The sequence below is a fragment of the Neurospora crassa genome, linkage group VI (assembly GCF_000182925.2).
Source record: "Neurospora crassa OR74A linkage group VI, whole genome shotgun sequence".
NCBI lineage: Eukaryota > Fungi > Ascomycota > Sordariomycetes > Sordariales > Sordariaceae > Neurospora > Neurospora crassa.
The window spans coordinates 1,237,055-1,252,830 of record NC_026506.1 but is presented as its reverse complement, the minus strand read 5'-3'; the positions used below and the strand labels follow the sequence as shown (position 1 = coordinate 1,252,830).

At 51.3% G+C, this 15,776-nt stretch overlaps 6 protein-coding genes across 6 annotated transcripts; 3 read left to right on the top strand and 3 right to left on the bottom strand.

Moving 5' to 3' along the window:
• The first annotated feature begins 243 nt into the window (after window positions 1–243).
• Window positions 244–1,614, top strand: NCU10477 (ubiquitin-conjugating enzyme E2). The gene is made up of 4 exons (XM_001728189.2): window positions 244–581; window positions 663–742; window positions 812–1,059; window positions 1,132–1,614. Exons 1-4 carry the CDS (start codon window positions 506–508, stop codon window positions 1,196–1,198), a joined length of 471 nt encoding a protein of 156 aa, XP_001728241.1. The 5' UTR covers window positions 244–505; the 3' UTR covers window positions 1,199–1,614.
• Window positions 1,615–2,516: 902 nt separating this feature from the next.
• On the top strand, window positions 2,517–5,806 carry NCU05635 (hypothetical protein). The gene is made up of 2 exons (XM_955103.2): window positions 2,517–2,721; window positions 2,790–5,806. The coding sequence occupies exons 1-2, from the start codon at window positions 2,673–2,675 to the stop codon at window positions 4,493–4,495; spliced, it is 1,755 nt and encodes a 584-aa protein (XP_960196.1). The 5' UTR covers window positions 2,517–2,672; the 3' UTR covers window positions 4,496–5,806.
• NCU12092 (hypothetical protein) lies at window positions 4,624–5,874 on the bottom strand. The gene has a single exon (XM_011396743.1). The coding sequence runs from the start codon at window positions 5,779–5,781 to the stop codon at window positions 5,419–5,421; it is 363 nt and encodes a 120-aa protein (XP_011395045.1). The 5' UTR covers window positions 5,782–5,874; the 3' UTR covers window positions 4,624–5,418.
• Window positions 5,875–6,788: 914 nt separating this feature from the next.
• NCU05637 (hypothetical protein) lies at window positions 6,789–10,051 on the bottom strand. The gene is made up of 2 exons (XM_955105.2): window positions 8,869–10,051; window positions 6,789–8,814 (listed from the first exon to the last, which is right to left on the bottom strand). The coding sequence occupies exons 1-2, from the start codon at window positions 9,130–9,132 to the stop codon at window positions 6,943–6,945; spliced, it is 2,136 nt and encodes a 711-aa protein (XP_960198.1). The 5' UTR covers window positions 9,133–10,051; the 3' UTR covers window positions 6,789–6,942.
• Window positions 10,052–10,607: 556 nt separating this feature from the next.
• On the top strand, window positions 10,608–13,856 carry stk-34 (serine/threonine protein kinase-34). Its single transcript, XM_955106.3, has 2 exons — window positions 10,608–11,121; window positions 11,207–13,856. Exons 1-2 carry the CDS (start codon window positions 10,970–10,972, stop codon window positions 13,500–13,502), a joined length of 2,448 nt encoding a protein of 815 aa, XP_960199.1. The 5' UTR covers window positions 10,608–10,969; the 3' UTR covers window positions 13,503–13,856.
• Window positions 13,857–14,243: 387 nt separating this feature from the next.
• Window positions 14,244–15,554, bottom strand: NCU05639 (hypothetical protein; the record flags this gene model as incomplete). Its single annotated transcript, XM_955107.2, has 2 exons — window positions 14,244–14,802; window positions 15,212–15,554. The coding sequence occupies 2 exons, from the start codon at window positions 15,552–15,554 to the stop codon at window positions 14,393–14,395; spliced, it is 753 nt and encodes a 250-aa protein (XP_960200.1). The 3' UTR covers window positions 14,244–14,392.
• Window positions 15,555–15,776: the final 222 nt, after the last annotated feature.

The window sequence follows — 15,776 nt, the reverse complement described above, 5'->3', positions numbered from 1 at the left end:
AAGCTCCGTGTTCACTGTCCACGGCCCGCTGAAAGACGGAAGGCACGGACCAGGGAGCGAGCTCCGGGGGGGGGGGGGGGGGGGGAGGTACCTACCTAGGTAAGTACCTAGCTCCTGTCATTAGGTAATTGTAATTACACAGTAACACACGCCCGGCAGAATGGCTCACCGCCTGACTACCATATACTACCATACACCCCACCTTGCCCTGTACATATCGCCCGTTAGGTTATGGTCCCCGCAGTGCCGTTCTGCTGGGGCCTGACAGCGACATGCGCAGCACACTGACAGGCCCCACGGCCGCGCCCAATAGCCTAGAATCCATTCCGGTGCGCGCCTTAGTTGCATTAGGTCACTCACTCCCGTCACAGCCTGCCTACCTTCCACTTTCACTGCGCAAACGGATCGCCCGTGTTGCTCTGGTTCTTCTTTGAACTTCCACTCTCTTTCTCTGTCACACATCTTTTCCGAATCAACCATCGCCAGACAAAAGTACTAAGAAACAATGGCGGTTGCTCAGGTGCCCCGCAACTTCAAGCTTCTCGCCGAGCTCGAGAAGGGCGAGAAGGGAATGGGCGCAGGTGCGTCTTCTTTTCCATGTTGGCGATGCGCTATGAATGCTGGACAGACGATACTGATGATCTGCTTCGTCCGATATACAGGTGCCTGCTCCTACGGCCTCGAAGACCCCGAGGACATCCTCATGACCCACTGGACTGGTACCATCTGGGGCCCCCCGCACGTACGATTACCCCCTTCGTCTTAGTCGCCGTCATCGCCCCTCGCTCCCAGCTAACCTTGGTCTGAATAGGGCAACCACGAGAACCGCATCTACGAACTCAAGATGGAGTGCGGCGCCAACTACCCCAAAGAGCCTCCCGTCATCCACTTTGTGAGCCAGATCAACCTTCCCGGTGTCAGCCAAACCGACGGCCGCGTCGACCCCAACTACGTCGGCATCCTGCGCGACTGGACTCGCATCTCCGCCGAGCTATCGAGAAACCCCCGCCCGAAAGAGGATCCCTTGAGCCTCGAGGCTGCTCTTATCGCCATCAGAAAGTACGTCTAACCGGAGAACAAAGCAATACGCACAGAGGAAAACAGAAAGGCGCTAACAATGCGACACTGCAGGTACATGGAAGAGCACAAGAAGCTCCCGCAGCCTCCCGAGGGCTCCAAGTACCCCATGTACAAGTAAACATCTACCGGTACCGGATAGAAGCAACAGGTTCTTAATACATTTTGGCGGATGTTCATATCATGTTCTGGTGTTTGGGGTTTTGTTATGGGAGCTAGGGAAGCATTGTACAATTCGTATGCAAACCAAAGTTATGACGCTTTACCACAGCGGTGACCATCGTCTCGACGACCATGCGAATCGTTTAACGAGGCCGTAACATGCTGAATGTGTCTTGGCGGTTTCCACGTACATACAATGGCGCTACAACAGTTGGCAAATAGGTACAGCCCACAGACTTTGGAAGCGTAGAGAACCATCATGATACACTTCCCAACATCGCTAAAGCAGACGAGCAGGATGAGAACTTTCTTTGTTCTTTCCAGTAAGAAAATACGCAGCGCAACTTTACAAGTAGTGTTGGTACATGTCATGAGAAAGTACAAAGTTGACGCACGTGACAGCGCGTTTCTGTCAAAAGATCAGACAAAAAGCGATTATGTCACAGGTACGGTGGCCCAAGTGTGACCTAGGTCGTTTATAAAACTGGTCCAAGCTCCCATCTGCAGCCAGCTGTTGGCCATTTTATATCAACACCTCTACTACACCTACAAAATTCAATACTCACGCCCAGACCTTGAACTTTGATTTCAACTTTTCTAGCTTCCTTCCTTCTTTCTTTTCTTCCTTTTTTTACTACTTTTTTTTTCTCTTTCCCTTTTTCGCCTTCGTCTTCTTCTTTTCCTTCTCTTCTTATTCTTCTCATCTTTTCTTCTCGTTTTCTTCTTCTTTTTCTTTCTTTCTTTTTAGCCCCGGCCCGGGAAGGGAGGGGGGGGGGGGGGGGGGGGGGGGAAGAGAGGAGAGCGGGATCCATTTGCATTGTTACCTTTACCCCAACTCAAAAATTTGGAGAACCAACTGTAGGGTCTATTTGCATTGTCACCCTTCTCTTCCGGTCCGGAAGCAATGAAGCAATGAAGCAATGAAGCAATGAAGCAATGAAGCAATGAAGCAATGAAGCAATGAAGCAATGAAGCAATGAAGCAATGAAGCAATGAAGCAATGAAGCAATGAAGCAATGAAGCAATGAAGCAATGAAGCAATGAAGCAATGAAGCAATGAAGTAATGAAGTAATGAAGCAATGAAGTAATGAAGCAATGGAAGTTGATGGGAGTCAATGAGAGTTGATGGGAGTTGAGGTGACGTTGCAGGAGACGGCTTATCAAGGTTATCTTAGCCCTCTTAGCCCAAGGATTTGGAAACCACTCCCTAGTGTAAGCCTAATGCTTGCAGCTGGTTAGACTTCAAGTTTTTAGAACTTTTGGATAAACGACCCAAGGCACACTTGGGCCACCGTACACAGGTCCAATGTCTCCACATTCGTAACGATCCCTTTCCCAAAGTCGGTTTTCGACCCCAAAACAAAACTCCAACACTTCTTCAGTTACAACCTTCAAAAGGGCCCTGAACCCTAGATCTAGGCTCGACAGATGAATGCCTGCTTTCATTAAGCCCGGCTGCGACTCGCGGCATCGCTTTGCCTGTAAGGCCTACATCTTCTAGCATGTCATTGCTTCAATTGTTTCTGACAGAGGCTCGTCCACCCAACAGGCAAAGCTCTCTTCAGAGCTCTTCTTCGCACGGGCTACCGTGTGCCTCTGCCTCATGATGTCGCTACCGCTCTAGACGAAAAGCAAAACCCTATTCGTGCCCTCATTCGCAATGGCTTTCGCCGCAACAGCTCCGAGACCAGCTTGCGCCTGGTCAATTCGGCACTCAACAAAGGCTACCGCTTCCTCGAACTGCTCACCCTCGCGCGCGACGAGTCCTCCCCCGCCCATGCCGACGTTCTCCGATTTCTACGCGAAAACAATGAGCGCGTCCTCGCCATACGAGAGAAGAAGCGCCAAGAGGCCGAGAAATTCAAGAAATTTGCGCCCAACCCCGACGCCATCCCGCTGCTGACCAAGATACCGAGCCCCAACGGCAAAGGACCCCCGACCTTTGTCCCTACCGTGCGTCCGCTGCCGCTGGAAAAGCTGTCCGGCGGCGTGCGCAAGTTGCCTACCCTCGACGAACTCGGCGGCCACCCGTTTCTGCGCCTGCGCAAGCCGCAATCCGAATACCTCGGCCGCGTGCTCCGACAGAAATTCCAGCGACGCCAGCGATGGGCCGAAAAGTACCACGAGCTTGTCAGCGAAGAGCTGGCCGACGCGGAGCAGGAGGATGCCTGGGACGACATGGTGGAGGACATGTTGCAGGGCGAGCCACAGCCGTGGGAAGAGCCGGGGTACTATGCTACAGACGGTGCGGGCCGGCAGCGATGGACGCAAAGCAAGCAATCGGCTAGGCGGGCGCGGACGAGCCATGGGTCGTATGCGCACGCTGTCAAGCTGGCTATGGCAGACATCGAGCTCAAGCAGAAACGGGAGTGGGACGAGATGATTGCCAGGGGTAAGGCGTTGTGGAAGTTGGTGCTGGAGGAGAGGACTCTGGCTGAGAAGGAGAAGAAGAGCAGGAAAAAGAAGGAAAAGGTCCAAAGGAAGAGAGAGAGGAGGAGGGAGGCGAGGAGGTTGAGGAGGATAGCAAAGATGAAGGAGACTCTACGGCAGTGGAGAGTTAGGACTCAGGAGAGGAAGAAGAAGGAAGGGGCCGAGAGGAAAAAGCTACAAGTGGAGCAGGACGCGTGCCAATTGGAAGAGGCAAAGTCTCCAGAGCTGGTTACTGTTGAACAGGAGGCTGGGAAAGTAGAGACTGAAGACAACACGCCTGAGGAGGGACGTCTAAGGGGTTCACGGGCATTGAAAGCAACCCGCCAACCTAAGAGAACCAATGTCAAGACAGTAGCGGATGTGAAGGATACCGAATCCCCAGCAGTACCCGTAGAACCGGCAAAGGAACCCGCAGCAACCTTGGAAGAGACATCAGCATCTCTTGAGGAAAAAGAATCGGAAGCGGACCCAGTTGAGGTACAACTTCAGGAGGAGCCAACATCAGCTTCCCCAGCGCCCAAGAAGAGAGGAAGGCCAAAGAAGGTGGATTTCGAGACCCTGGCGACGGAATCGTCTACCGAGCCAGATACCACAGCGCTAAAGAGACGAGGCAGGCCACAAAAGGCGGTAACCCCTACCGAGGAAGAAGCTCCAAAGAAGCGCGGTAGGCCTCGGAAGGCAGTAGCCGCCACAGAGGAAGAGGCAGCTCCAAGAACCTCAGCTCAAAATGCCGGCGCTTTACATGCCGGCGGCGTTGCGCGCGACACTTTCCCACCGACGGCCATCCATCCAACTGGACAAAATCAGATCCGGATACTACTGTGATTGTATGTGCTGATCCGCCTTCAGCAGACAGCATACAATTGGCCCCAATTTCACCTCAGCTTTTTTCTGATAACTTGGAGGCTGAGCCGCCCAGGAGGAGGGAAACACCAGGGATGTGGGCGGATGCATTAGAGGTCCGTTAAGAGGCAATTGGCTAGCTGAAGCTGAATTTAGAGAAGAGGGAAGACTCTAGAAGGAGATAACAGGAACGCTGGCGGTGGAATCTGGAGCTTCTCAAGAAGAGAGGGGGGCTAAAGAAGGTCACGACGATACTCTGCCAACACGAGCCTGTTGCTGCTCTTACCACTACCACCCCGATTTAAACAGCTTCATCCATCTTTCCAATAACCGCCCCAGCGGCAACCCTCAGAAAAAAAACAGCAGGAGCAAACGAAAGCAACTCTTCCCCTCCGAAGCCGCATCCAGCCCTTCCTCATCTGCTCCCAATACAAATACCACAGCTACCATTACCACTGGAAGCGTACATGCGCCGCCAACCCTAACGACCCTCTCGACCGGCTTCTGCAAGCATCGCCACCCCCTTCAAAGTGTCTCATCAAGCATCCCACCAAACTCACGAACAAAACCATAGCCTCAGCCGCCCAAGCCCTGGGTATAAACATGGAAAATCAATGTACCATAAAATCGACGTCCAATTCAAAGGTAAGGCTGTCGCACATGAACGTGACATGAAATGGCTTGCCGAAGTCGCTTCAAGGGTCTCGAAACTGGGTAGTTAAGAGGATGAACGGTGTTGTCCGCCACCAGCACCGCGGAAGGTACACTACGGATATGTGGGAGCGGATGCTTTGCAAGTAGGTCGAGATTGATAGACCCCGTCTCTCTGATCCGGACTTTTTGGAAAGACGCCCGGTTACTGGCCAGACTCAACGCCGGAGTCGCAGGAGATATTGATCAAGGCTCTAGACTAGTGTGGTACAGGCTGTGTTGGATTGATTGGTGGTGTGTGGGAGTTTTAAGCCTATGGGATGGGTATGGCAGAAAGGAACAGAGGACGAGTTGGTGCTATGGTGTGGGGAGGTGATGGAATTCGGGGAAAACGGAGAAGAAGGAGGATTTTGAGTTGTGGGAAAGACAGCGGGAGGAAAAGAAGAAGAAGAAGAGGTAAGGGGTTGGGATCTTGAATCATATTCTCTGAGAGCGGAAAGGGGAGAAAGAGAACCGTCCGATAATCCGTAGGGTATTGACTGACCGGATGTTTCGACGGCACTAAAGCTACAGATTCCAATGAACGGATAACTCGTGATGAACTTTAACTGTAACATCAAGTAGACAAATGTCTCCTTATCGCCTCCTGGTATTGATTCAGTATCTCTAGGGGTAGATACTCCAATTCTGCAGACGGCTATCCAGGGTCGGCTTTCATCTTTGCGCGCTATCCAAACGTCCATAAACAACAGTCTAGACTACAACTATGCCCTTTACCAGCCTCAAATTCTCTACCATGGATTTACTCAGAGGACAGTCTAAGATGGTCACAAATTCCCAACTACATAGAGGTAGTAAGTAGCTGGAGTTAGGTACCTAGCTTGAAGACATTTGAGTGACCTTTGTTCTCTACTTACTTTGTGTGTACGTATCTACAGGTCGATAGAAATACATGTCCTCCCCCAGTACACTAAGGTAACTATTGACCGTCAATCACTATCCTAGTGCAGTCTCTCTACCACGTATTGCAGCGATGTGCTTCATTGCTCGAGGGACTACCTTCCACAGACTTACATCTGTCCTTGTGCTCGAACCCCTGTACCGAACACAACGAAACAAGTCTTCTTCTTCTTCTTCTTCTTCTTCGTCATCCTTTCATCTTTTCAATGCCATGCACTTACCCAGAGGTACCTACCTACCTTACCTACCTACCTGTTGAGATGGAAACTACCTAGGTATCGCAAAGACTCGGTTGGGGCATACCTAGCTTTGCAAACTTCCAGGGAAATCAGGCATACCTAACCGGACATATACATATGACATATACATATGCCCGATTCTGCTGTGGATTTTATGCCCTCAAAAAGGTGTGAGAATTATGATAATCAAGTTGTTTCTGTTGGTGAGAGAAGGATCGATGTTTCTATGCCCTAGTCTAGAATAGCTTTCAGTGTCTTGGCCGGCTGTCCCTCGTTCTGCCCTTCCTTATCCTTCGTTCTTTCAATTGTTCCTCCTATACTCCTTCTCTCTTTTACGATGTTGCCCTTCATTCTTGGCCTCGTGCGTGGTACCTTGTCACAGCACCTTGGATAGTCAAAAGTCATCACGATTACGGATTATTTACGCTCTCGTTCTAATTCAGATAAATATTTTTCTTCCACGCCTTAATCACCTCCCATCCCATCCCATCCATGAAATTCCATGCCACCTGTACCCAAAACCTAAAAAGGAAAAAAAAAAAAAAGTAAACAACCGTACTCAAGAACCCAGGTACATACCTACAAAGTCACAGCCATGGACAAACTCTTCCAAAACGCAGCATTAATCTCCTCCACCCTAATGCCCGGCGTCCTCCCCAGACAAATGGCTCGTTCCGTCAGTTCGTTCACCAGCTGGTTGACGTCTATGGTCACTAGCATGCGTTGATTCCACATTTGCTGTGGCTGTTTGGGTGGAACCGGTAGTGGCTGATCGAAAGACGTAGTGGTGGTGGTGGTGGTTGTGGTATCTTCAGGAGCGGATCTCGAGGATGATTCCGAACTCGTGGAGGACAGTTTAAACATATTGTTGCCGTTGTTATCCGGTGAGACCTCGGAAAAATCGAGGCTATCGTTTGCTTGTTGAGGAACGCCGGTGGAAAGTGGTTTGTTTGTCGTCGTCGTACAGTGTTGTTGTTGCTGTTGGTACCCGAAAAGCGGGGGATCATCGCTGATAATTGAGTTTGAACTGAAGTCCATCGAAGAAGGCAGTGATTCCACGTAAGCAGCAGTTGTTGGAGGATCGCAGTTCTGACCACCAAGCGAGTCAAGATAGGCCAAGTCAAGTTCCTCCAACGCCCCTGATCCTGATCCTGGTGGTCCTCCTGGTCCTTCCCCCCCACTACCGCCAACACCAAACTGCGCCGGATAAATCTCCACGGTGTACGAATCCGCTCCGGGCGGGATCACGACCCCTCGTTGATGAAAGTAAAACTCGACTTCATCGCAATCGTAATACGTCCCTTCAAACCCGGGCAGATACATCTTCATCTCCTTATCCAGAAAGTTATCCCTCGCGCTATTGACAGCAGGCGGGAACGGACCCATAGCGAAGCCCGTCGTCAACTCTGTGTGTGGTTTTAGGACATCAATAGTCCCCTGATTACCAACCTGCAAGTTAGGTTGCATCTTCATGCCCGCTTCTGGCGCGAGGGTGCTGTTCAAGGGTCCTCCGGGTCCACTTTGGTGCAAATTGTGCGTCCCGGCCCCGCCGAGATGGTAAAAGGGGTACTGCCAGTTGTAGAGGCTCTCGCCGGCCCTCCTGGCGATGGCTCTGCACGTTCGTTGGAAGATCATGTCGGGCGACTCAAAGAGGAAGCAGAAGCCAAAGGTTCTGTTGAGCTGGTCGAGCGGCGGGTTGGGCATGGTGACCAGCATATGGGCGCGCTCTACGGCGAAGCGTTGGTAGCGGCGGCCGAAGGTGGTTTCGTGTGAGGCGTAGGAGAATGGGGTGGGAAGGGAGGAGTAGGGGGATGGGATCGGTGGGTGTAGTTGGGCTAGGGATTGTTGGGTGAGGAAGTCGAGGTCGAAGTCTATTGTGGCAAAGTCGAAGGCCTTGGGCATAGATGGGGCGGTGGTGGTTGGAAGGAATTCGACTGCTTGGCTGGTGGTTGGTATGGAGACACTCAAGTTGGTGCCCGGGGCAGTGGTCAAGTAACTTTGAGAAACTGACTCCTGATTAATGGTGAGGCCTGGGTAAAGCTGAGGGGGTGACTCGGTGGCTGGTGGTTCCGTCGCATACTCTGGGGAATTCCTTTGACTCTCTGGCTGTAAAGTTTTCTTTCGCCTGCGATGACTTCCAATGGACTCAGTTGTGCTCGTGCTTCCTCGTCGCCGTCCTTCTTCATGATGGTCATTTGCGTCAACGTCATCACCGCCGGCTTGTGTGATAGTGATGAATTTTTTCTTGGTAGCGAGGAGTTGTTTGCCTAATTCTGTAGAGTTGTCTAATAAACCACTGGCGACAGCAAAGTCGTGGAATTCCATAAAAGCATTGCTCATTTCTCGGTTAAGCTGTTGTAAACTCTCGACTTGTTTCTCCAATGTTTGTATCGTTGTCTCTTTGCGGTTCCGGTATGCGCGCTGTGCTAGACGTATTTGGGTTCGTCGACGCTACAGGACCATCAGCATCACCACTTTCAGACTACAATTGTGATCTGGACTCACGTCAGCCGCAGTCTCATCACTGACGTCTAACCGCGGACGTCCGCGGGCCCGTTTAGTTTCATCCTTTTCGCGTGTCCCGACTTCTTCCTCTTGTAGTCTTGGACGTTTCCGCGGACCGCCCTCTTCAGGTTGTTGGCTTGCAACAGTAGAGCGTGACTGACGAGTCAATCGGGATCGAGCCCGTGTCTGGGCGAGGGGGTCAGGATAGGTCTCGGCGCCGAGTATTGCTAGGTCGCCTCCAGGATATCGCATCATGGACTTCATAGTCGATGATTGTTGGGTTTAAGATGAAGCTGGAGACTGGGACTGATGATGGACAAACAGTGAAAGATGACAACTTGAACGATGCTTCGAAGTCTGACGGTTGAGCTGAAGGGGAAGGAACGCCAAGACCTGGAGTGGGAGTTGCCTGAAGCTGAGTGATGCTGCTGCGGCAGTCGCAGGCTGGAAATGGAGCGGTTCTCACAAACGTGCACAACGTGGAGGTACGTGACCAAACAAACCGCATCCAGTGCTCAAGTTGTAGTTGCGTAGGCATTCACAAAACATACACACACTTTGTTGGACATCTGAAAAGGCGTTGAGTAAAATGTTGACAATCTGATAAGATGCATGGCGGTTGAGATGGGATCCCCTTGACCGTTTCAGTCCCGGCTGTTTTCCGATTACTGATCATCAGAATGTGGACCTGCCAAGTACAGGGTACTCGATCTCAGTAGGTCATTAAGCCTTAAGATCAAGTACCGACTACCTTGACCTTGACCTCAAACTGACTGGTGGAGGACGGGCCCTTTACTCACTAAACGACCTTACCCAACTTGAACTTGTGTGTATCAACACATTGTGGGGAATGGACGAACTGTATCTTGACGAAATCCATGCTTTGAGATTATCGGTTTGGTCTGCCGGTAAAGACATACTCAGAATCGATATTCTCGAAGCCGTCATGTTCCGGCATAGGGGGGCGGAATGCGAATCTGTCAGATAGTCAGCAAGGAGCACTGACCAAATCATCGATGAAGCCGGGAGCTGGGCGGCGCGAATATGACAAAATCGACAGCAAGCGCACCGGATGTTGATTTAAGCTTCCAGTCTTGCTCGGGTCGGTGACAGGTGGAGACGGACCCGTGCTCATGGCGGAGTTCAGTTCGAATGGAAGCCGTTCATCCCGTGTCCAACGACCTCGCCCCGAGCCGATTCCACTTTCTGGAGTCCGGGAGCCGCAGCGCCCAGCTCAGCCCTGTTAGGTGGGCCCCTTTGTAACTGGAGTCCATCAAAATTCAAAACAGAGATGGAGCGGCGATCAGGGGCATATTGTGTTGATTTATCCCCCGGCAAGCCCGGCTTGTCTTGAACAATTGGAATACATAACACGCTGTTTTGCTGTTTATCGCCAGGACGCCCTTGTATACGCAAGACATCATGGCCTGTTCCGCTCTTTGAAATCCAATTACATAACGGACAGCTCTTTTGAACAGCGATCGTTGAACAGCGCCACGCTCACCACTGCAGAGTGCTAGCTCAGCCGCTCTGAGGTCGGACTCGAGGTTCCATTCAGGTTGTTGCTGGCCAATGGCACTTGTTGATTCCACGGGAGGGCGCCCTGTTATAGTCCAAGTACCTTGGAGCCACTCTTCATCAGGAAAAGGACTTCAACACTAACTAAGACTGCCGAATTGGCGGATGCCTGCAGTGGATGCGCTCCCGCCAAAGTCCCCAGCAAGCGCAGTGCCCAACTGGGGAAGTTGGAGCATCCACTTGCACTTTGCATTTGCATGTTCATCCCACCTGCCGGTTGCCATTTCCCACTAGACGGGTCCATCTCCAAAATCTCCAGTCTCTCGTTTTGGGTCCTTGGGTGGGATATCGTGTGTGGTTTTTTCCCGTCTCCTTTCTCTTGTGTCAAAATCTCCTGTCCTGCAATATACCCCTTCGAATATTATTTCAAGTTCTTTCCTCCTGGCCCTAGTCCTCTTCCCAGGACCCCAGCGTCGTGACTCCTTCCTTACCCAGCCGACAAGCTGCTGACGCTCCGCCCTCGAACTCCCCCGTTCGCTTGCTGTCTTCGTTGGCGATCCCTGGGCGCCCTCCAGTCGCCGCCATGATGCGGTCTGAGTCACGAAACGGTTGGAACAAAGTCCTGCCCACCACCCATTCAGGACGAGTTGAACGATTGTCACACCAGGAACTCGAGGCTTACGAGAAGGACATCATCAAAGAGTGGGAGTCATCACCAGGTCACTGGTCCGGAATGTGCGTACAGTTGAATTCCTTCCTACCCTCTTCCCCAAATTGTGTACCTTTCCCTCGTCCAGGAACTTGGCTAATTTGTATCCAGAGGAAAACACACAGATACCACCCCCGAACACCTTGAGAAAGCGAAGCGGCATCACGACCAGTTCAAAAACAATCTCAATTACCAACTGGGCCGCGGGAGCTATGGCGTCGTCGACAAAGTCCACCTCACTTACAAGCACCGCTCAATACGCTTGGCACGCAAGTATATTCCCCAACGACGGAATATCCTACTGGAAACCCTACGGCATGAGGTCAAGGTGATGGACAAGCTTGAGCATGAACACATTGTCAAACTCATTGGTTCTTATTGCTACCGCAATGTACCTGAGCTGTACCTCTTGCTGTGGCCTGTCGCCGTGTGCAATCTGGATGACCTGTTTAACGACCTGCATCTTCTCCAGACCGGCCAAGACGATCGCCATGAAATTCTCTCTCGCCTGGCCACACTTGATCTGACTGACCTGGACGCCTTTGAATACACCTACCTCCCCAGCAAGCATGTATTCCCTTCGTACGGAAATCGTTGCTTGTTTAGGTACATGCGCCAGATGATGGGCTGCCTCACCCGCGCCCTGGCCTATCTACACAAGTCCGACGTGCGCCATCTGGACCTCAAGCCCGGCAATATCCTCTTAAGCCCTGGAAGAGTCTACCTGGCGGACTTCGGCATAGCAAGAGACGTGCATGACCGGGAAAACACTCTTACTCTCGGGCAACAGGGAACCCCCAAGTGGAGAGCTCCCGAGGTCAGCCGCGTTAGTGATGAGTGGTCGATGCGGGCTGCGGATGTCTACTCTCTCGGAATGGTGTTGCTGAACATTTCAACGGTTGTATATGGCGCCAAGATAGCCGACTTTGATCATGTTGCCGGAAAGCTGCCAGAACATGGAAGAGATGCACTACTCGACCAGTTCTTGGGCCATCTTGAAAGGCACGCGCTTGCAACCCAGGAATACAAGGACTCTGAAGCACATACAGTGGGTCCGAAGCACACAGTCAATCTGATCAGGAGAATGTCGTCCACCGCACCATCAGAGCGACCTGCGGCGGACGAGGCTGATCTCGAGCTGGTTGAACTAGGTGGTATTGAGCAGGTATATCATGCTTCCTGCTGCAAGAGGAGCAGCCGGTTCTTGACTGAAAAGCTTGACTCGCGCCTCAGGCGTGTCACTGAAGACACCAAGCGATTACGAGACGAGCACGAAAAGATCATCAAGAGGCTAGCTGAGCTCGAAGCAAAAGATGCCACCTACGAAGCTCGGATTAGGAACGAGACAGCGCATGTCGCTGAGAGGTACAAACAGAAATGTGAGCAGCTGGAGAAGAGGCTGGAAAACGAATCCGAGGAAAGAAAGAGGCTCGAGGCTAGCTTGATTGAACTCCAAACTGGTAAAAGGTACGGAGTTCCAACCGCCTCGCGCCGAACCACCACTTCTTCATCTGTATCGACGAAAACGATTCCTGCCCCGAGCGGTTTGAAGATGCCATCGAGACCACCAACGCACCCTCTGCCAACAATTTCGTCATCAAACCCCATCCTACCAACTCTCGTCAAAATGCCCACCCCAATCGCTGATCGTACTGCTCGTCCAAGCTACTCCCAAGCCGTCTCAACTGGTACTAGCAGTATTCCCGTACCGCAGACTGCAACTCGTCGAGATTCAGTACGCCGAGACTCTATCATCCGTCCAGCTAACCTGCTCAACTCGCCAATCCCGGCTGTTGGGCCCAAGAGAAGTCCAACGCTTGAGGTTGCTCCCGCCAATTATTCGCTGCGATCCAGCACTTCAGCTTCCCGCTTACCTCGAGCTGTCAACCCTGCCACACCTATTAGGTCCAGCACGCCTAGCACGCCGCGGTACAATCGCAACACCTCTTCAGCCGATAGCACTCAGCATAGCATGACGAGTTCGACCCTCAGCCTGAGCAGGTCGCGTAATGATGACCTCAGCATGCCGACGACGGTCGAAAACACTCCCAATGTCTACAGTCTGTCTCCCGGCCGAATCGCCAAGGAGTCGGACGAGATGGTACCCAGACTTGCCGATAGCGATTCTGCAACTGCCATTCGAGTAGATGGTGTCGGTCTCGGGTTGGGTTATGAAGAGGATATCAAACGAGCGGAGAGTGTTGCTTCTCAAGACGATCACGAAGAGAACGAAGAGCGTGACATGCGAGACGACCCTAGTGATGTCAGCTTCGCTCCTTCTACAAATACTGCACCTTCCATAGGGCGTGATTCCGGTCGTACAGCCATTCAGCGAAAGATCCCTTCAATGCCCACCGCACCCAGTTGGGCAGATGTGGCCAGGACCAGACCCCAGTTGCAAAATTAACTGGGGGTCCGAGGAAAGCGAGGATTTTGGATAATCTTCCTGATTTATTGGATGACATCGACATGGAATATGGTTAGGGTTGTGAATGTTTAAGGGGGTTGAGAGAGATGGAGCGCTGGATTGGTGTTCCGTCCAAGACCCTCTGGTAGCAAGTGCTTTATTGATGGGTGGTGTAAAATGAAGAGGGGGCAGATGGAAATGTCCATGGAAGGGAAAGCGAAGCTTATTAGGAATGAGACAATATAGGATCATTGTCGTGGATAATCGTGAAATGATCATCAATAGTCGTCACTATATAACTAGCTAGTGACCAAAATAAATAGTACGAACCACTTAAAGAGGCCAGCAGTGTGAAAAGTCTTGTGGAAGTCTGAATTGACTCGTGTGCCATTCAGCATTTTGCCTTGTTACATAGCTAGCTGGCTGACATGTAGATATCACCAACTACACCAGTCATCATCACAGCTTCCAGTCCCCAACCTCTCTCAGTTCCTGGTTCTGCTACCGACCCCGCCTCTAATACTACTTATGTACCCGATCCTACAAATAACTCCGCACCACAGGTGCAAATTAACGTAACAACATCCACAAATCACCAACTCCAATAAACCTGCAGCGTGCGTGATGTAGTAGGTAATTTTACAAATACCGATCGAAAAGGGACTTTTATCTTGAGGGAAAGATTCAACAACGAGGATCAAGAACTTGGAAGACTACAAAGGGTTCGATGGGTTCATGATTCTGTCTTGCCGTACTATTATCCTTCGTCTAGTTTAGTCTACGCTTCCTTGAACATATATAAATCACAGTTAAACTCTTTATATCTTGAGATCCCTCACTCACTCACCCACTCACTCACTCACTCACTCACTCACTCACTCACTCACTGACTAACAAACAGCCTCGACTACGCTTCTTGTCAAACCCAATCCCAAACCAAAATCCTGAAGCTGCTGCTGCTGCTGCTGCTGCTGCTGCTGCTGGAGTTCATCAGATTTCTCCTCACCACCACCACGGCTTTCTCGTTGCCTTTGTCCAAGTCGCTGTTCATCATGACCACCACCATCATGACCACCAGCACCACCACCACCAACATCAACAAACCTCACACTCTTCCTCCTTTTACTCCTTGTCGTCGTCGTCGTCGTCGGACAGCGCAGCAGCAGCGATGATGTCGTCGTCTTTTTTTTCGTCGTCGTCGTCGTTGCCACCATAGGTAACCCCAATCCCAACAATAACAAGAACAAAGCCTCAAGCAACCATGTGCTCATATCTGCTCCTCCTCCTGACTTGAATAATACTGTTGTTTTTGAAAAGGGGGGTGTAGTAGCAGTGTGAAGGCTCCGACGATGATGACTTCGACTATGACTTTGACTATGACTTGGTAATAATGCTGCTGCTGCTGCTACTGCTACTACTAAGATCTGTAAGTTCCTTGGTGGTGGTGGTGGTGGTGGTGGTGGTCGGAGGAGGAGGAGGAGGAGGAGGCGGGATGTGGGGATGAATGGTGATGATGGTGATGTGGAGCTCAATAGGCGTGGTTTTGGCTTTGTGGTGGTGGTTGCTGTTGATTATTAGTTTCCTTTTTTTTCTGTTCTTGATGCTTGAATGCTTGAATGCTTGAATGCTTTGTCAAGTGGAGAGAGAGAGAGAGAGGACTTGGAATGAATGGAATTGTAGGGGAGAAGCTGGAAAAGGGGCGTACGTACCTTGGAACGAAATAGCACCCCGTGGCCCATGTACCAACATCCCTGATGACCTTCTGTGATGGTGGTGTTCTTCTTCTTTTGCTGGTACCCTTTGGTGGTCCTCCCCACCACTACTACCGTGGGTTTGCAGACCATTCAACCGGACAATAATCAACTCCTGCCCCTTGATCTGCTGCGGTTGCTCACTTGAAAGGTCCACGACGCTGGAACGGCCGGCTTCAACGGGCAGGCTGTGGTGGTATGGCTCATAGGGATGTTCATCTCCCGCTGCGGCAAAGAAGAGGAGTGTCAAGACGGTCAGGAGGAGGGCGAGGGTTGTTTCTCCGGAGAGGAATGGCTGCATTTTTTTTTTTTTTTTTGTTGTGTGTGTTGCTTACGGTATCGAGGACCGGTAAAGGCTATCTCGTCCTTGGAATTAGGTGGGTTTGGGTATCCTATCTGTGTTTTATGGATGTGTGTGTGTTGGTTTTTTGGTGTTGGGGTGTTGATGTTGTCTCCTGGGCTGCAGGCAGGTGGTAGGTAGGTAGTTGGTGGTAAAACTACCCAGTTGGAAAAGGATATGTAG

Excerpts from the sequence above, each read along its gene's own strand:
- stk-34 (XM_955106.3), top strand. The coding sequence starts at position 10,970 with ATGATGCGGTCTGAGTCACGAAACGGTTGGAACAAAGTCCTGCCCACC. Across the intron at positions 11,122-11,206 it reads CCAGGTCACTGGTCCGGAAT|AGGAAAACACACAGATACCA; the intron begins GTGCGTACAGTT and ends ATTTGTATCCAG.
- NCU10477 (XM_001728189.2), top strand. The coding sequence starts at position 506 with ATGGCGGTTGCTCAGGTGCCCCGCAACTTCAAGCTTCTCGCCGAGCTC. Across the intron at positions 582-662 it reads CGAGAAGGGAATGGGCGCAG|GTGCCTGCTCCTACGGCCTC; the intron begins GTGCGTCTTCTT and ends TCCGATATACAG. Across the intron at positions 1,060-1,131 it reads GCTCTTATCGCCATCAGAAA|GTACATGGAAGAGCACAAGA; the intron begins GTACGTCTAACC and ends GCGACACTGCAG.
- NCU05635 (XM_955103.2), top strand. The coding sequence starts at position 2,673 with ATGCCTGCTTTCATTAAGCCCGGCTGCGACTCGCGGCATCGCTTTGCC. Across the intron at positions 2,722-2,789 it reads CTCGCGGCATCGCTTTGCCT|GCAAAGCTCTCTTCAGAGCT; the intron begins GTAAGGCCTACA and ends TCCACCCAACAG.
- NCU12092 (XM_011396743.1), bottom strand. The coding sequence starts at position 5,781 with ATGTTACAGTTAAAGTTCATCACGAGTTATCCGTTCATTGGAATCTGT.
- NCU05637 (XM_955105.2), bottom strand. The coding sequence starts at position 9,132 with ATGAAGTCCATGATGCGATATCCTGGAGGCGACCTAGCAATACTCGGC. Across the intron at positions 8,815-8,868 it reads GTGATGAGACTGCGGCTGAC|CGTCGACGAACCCAAATACG; the intron begins GTGAGTCCAGAT and ends ATGGTCCTGTAG.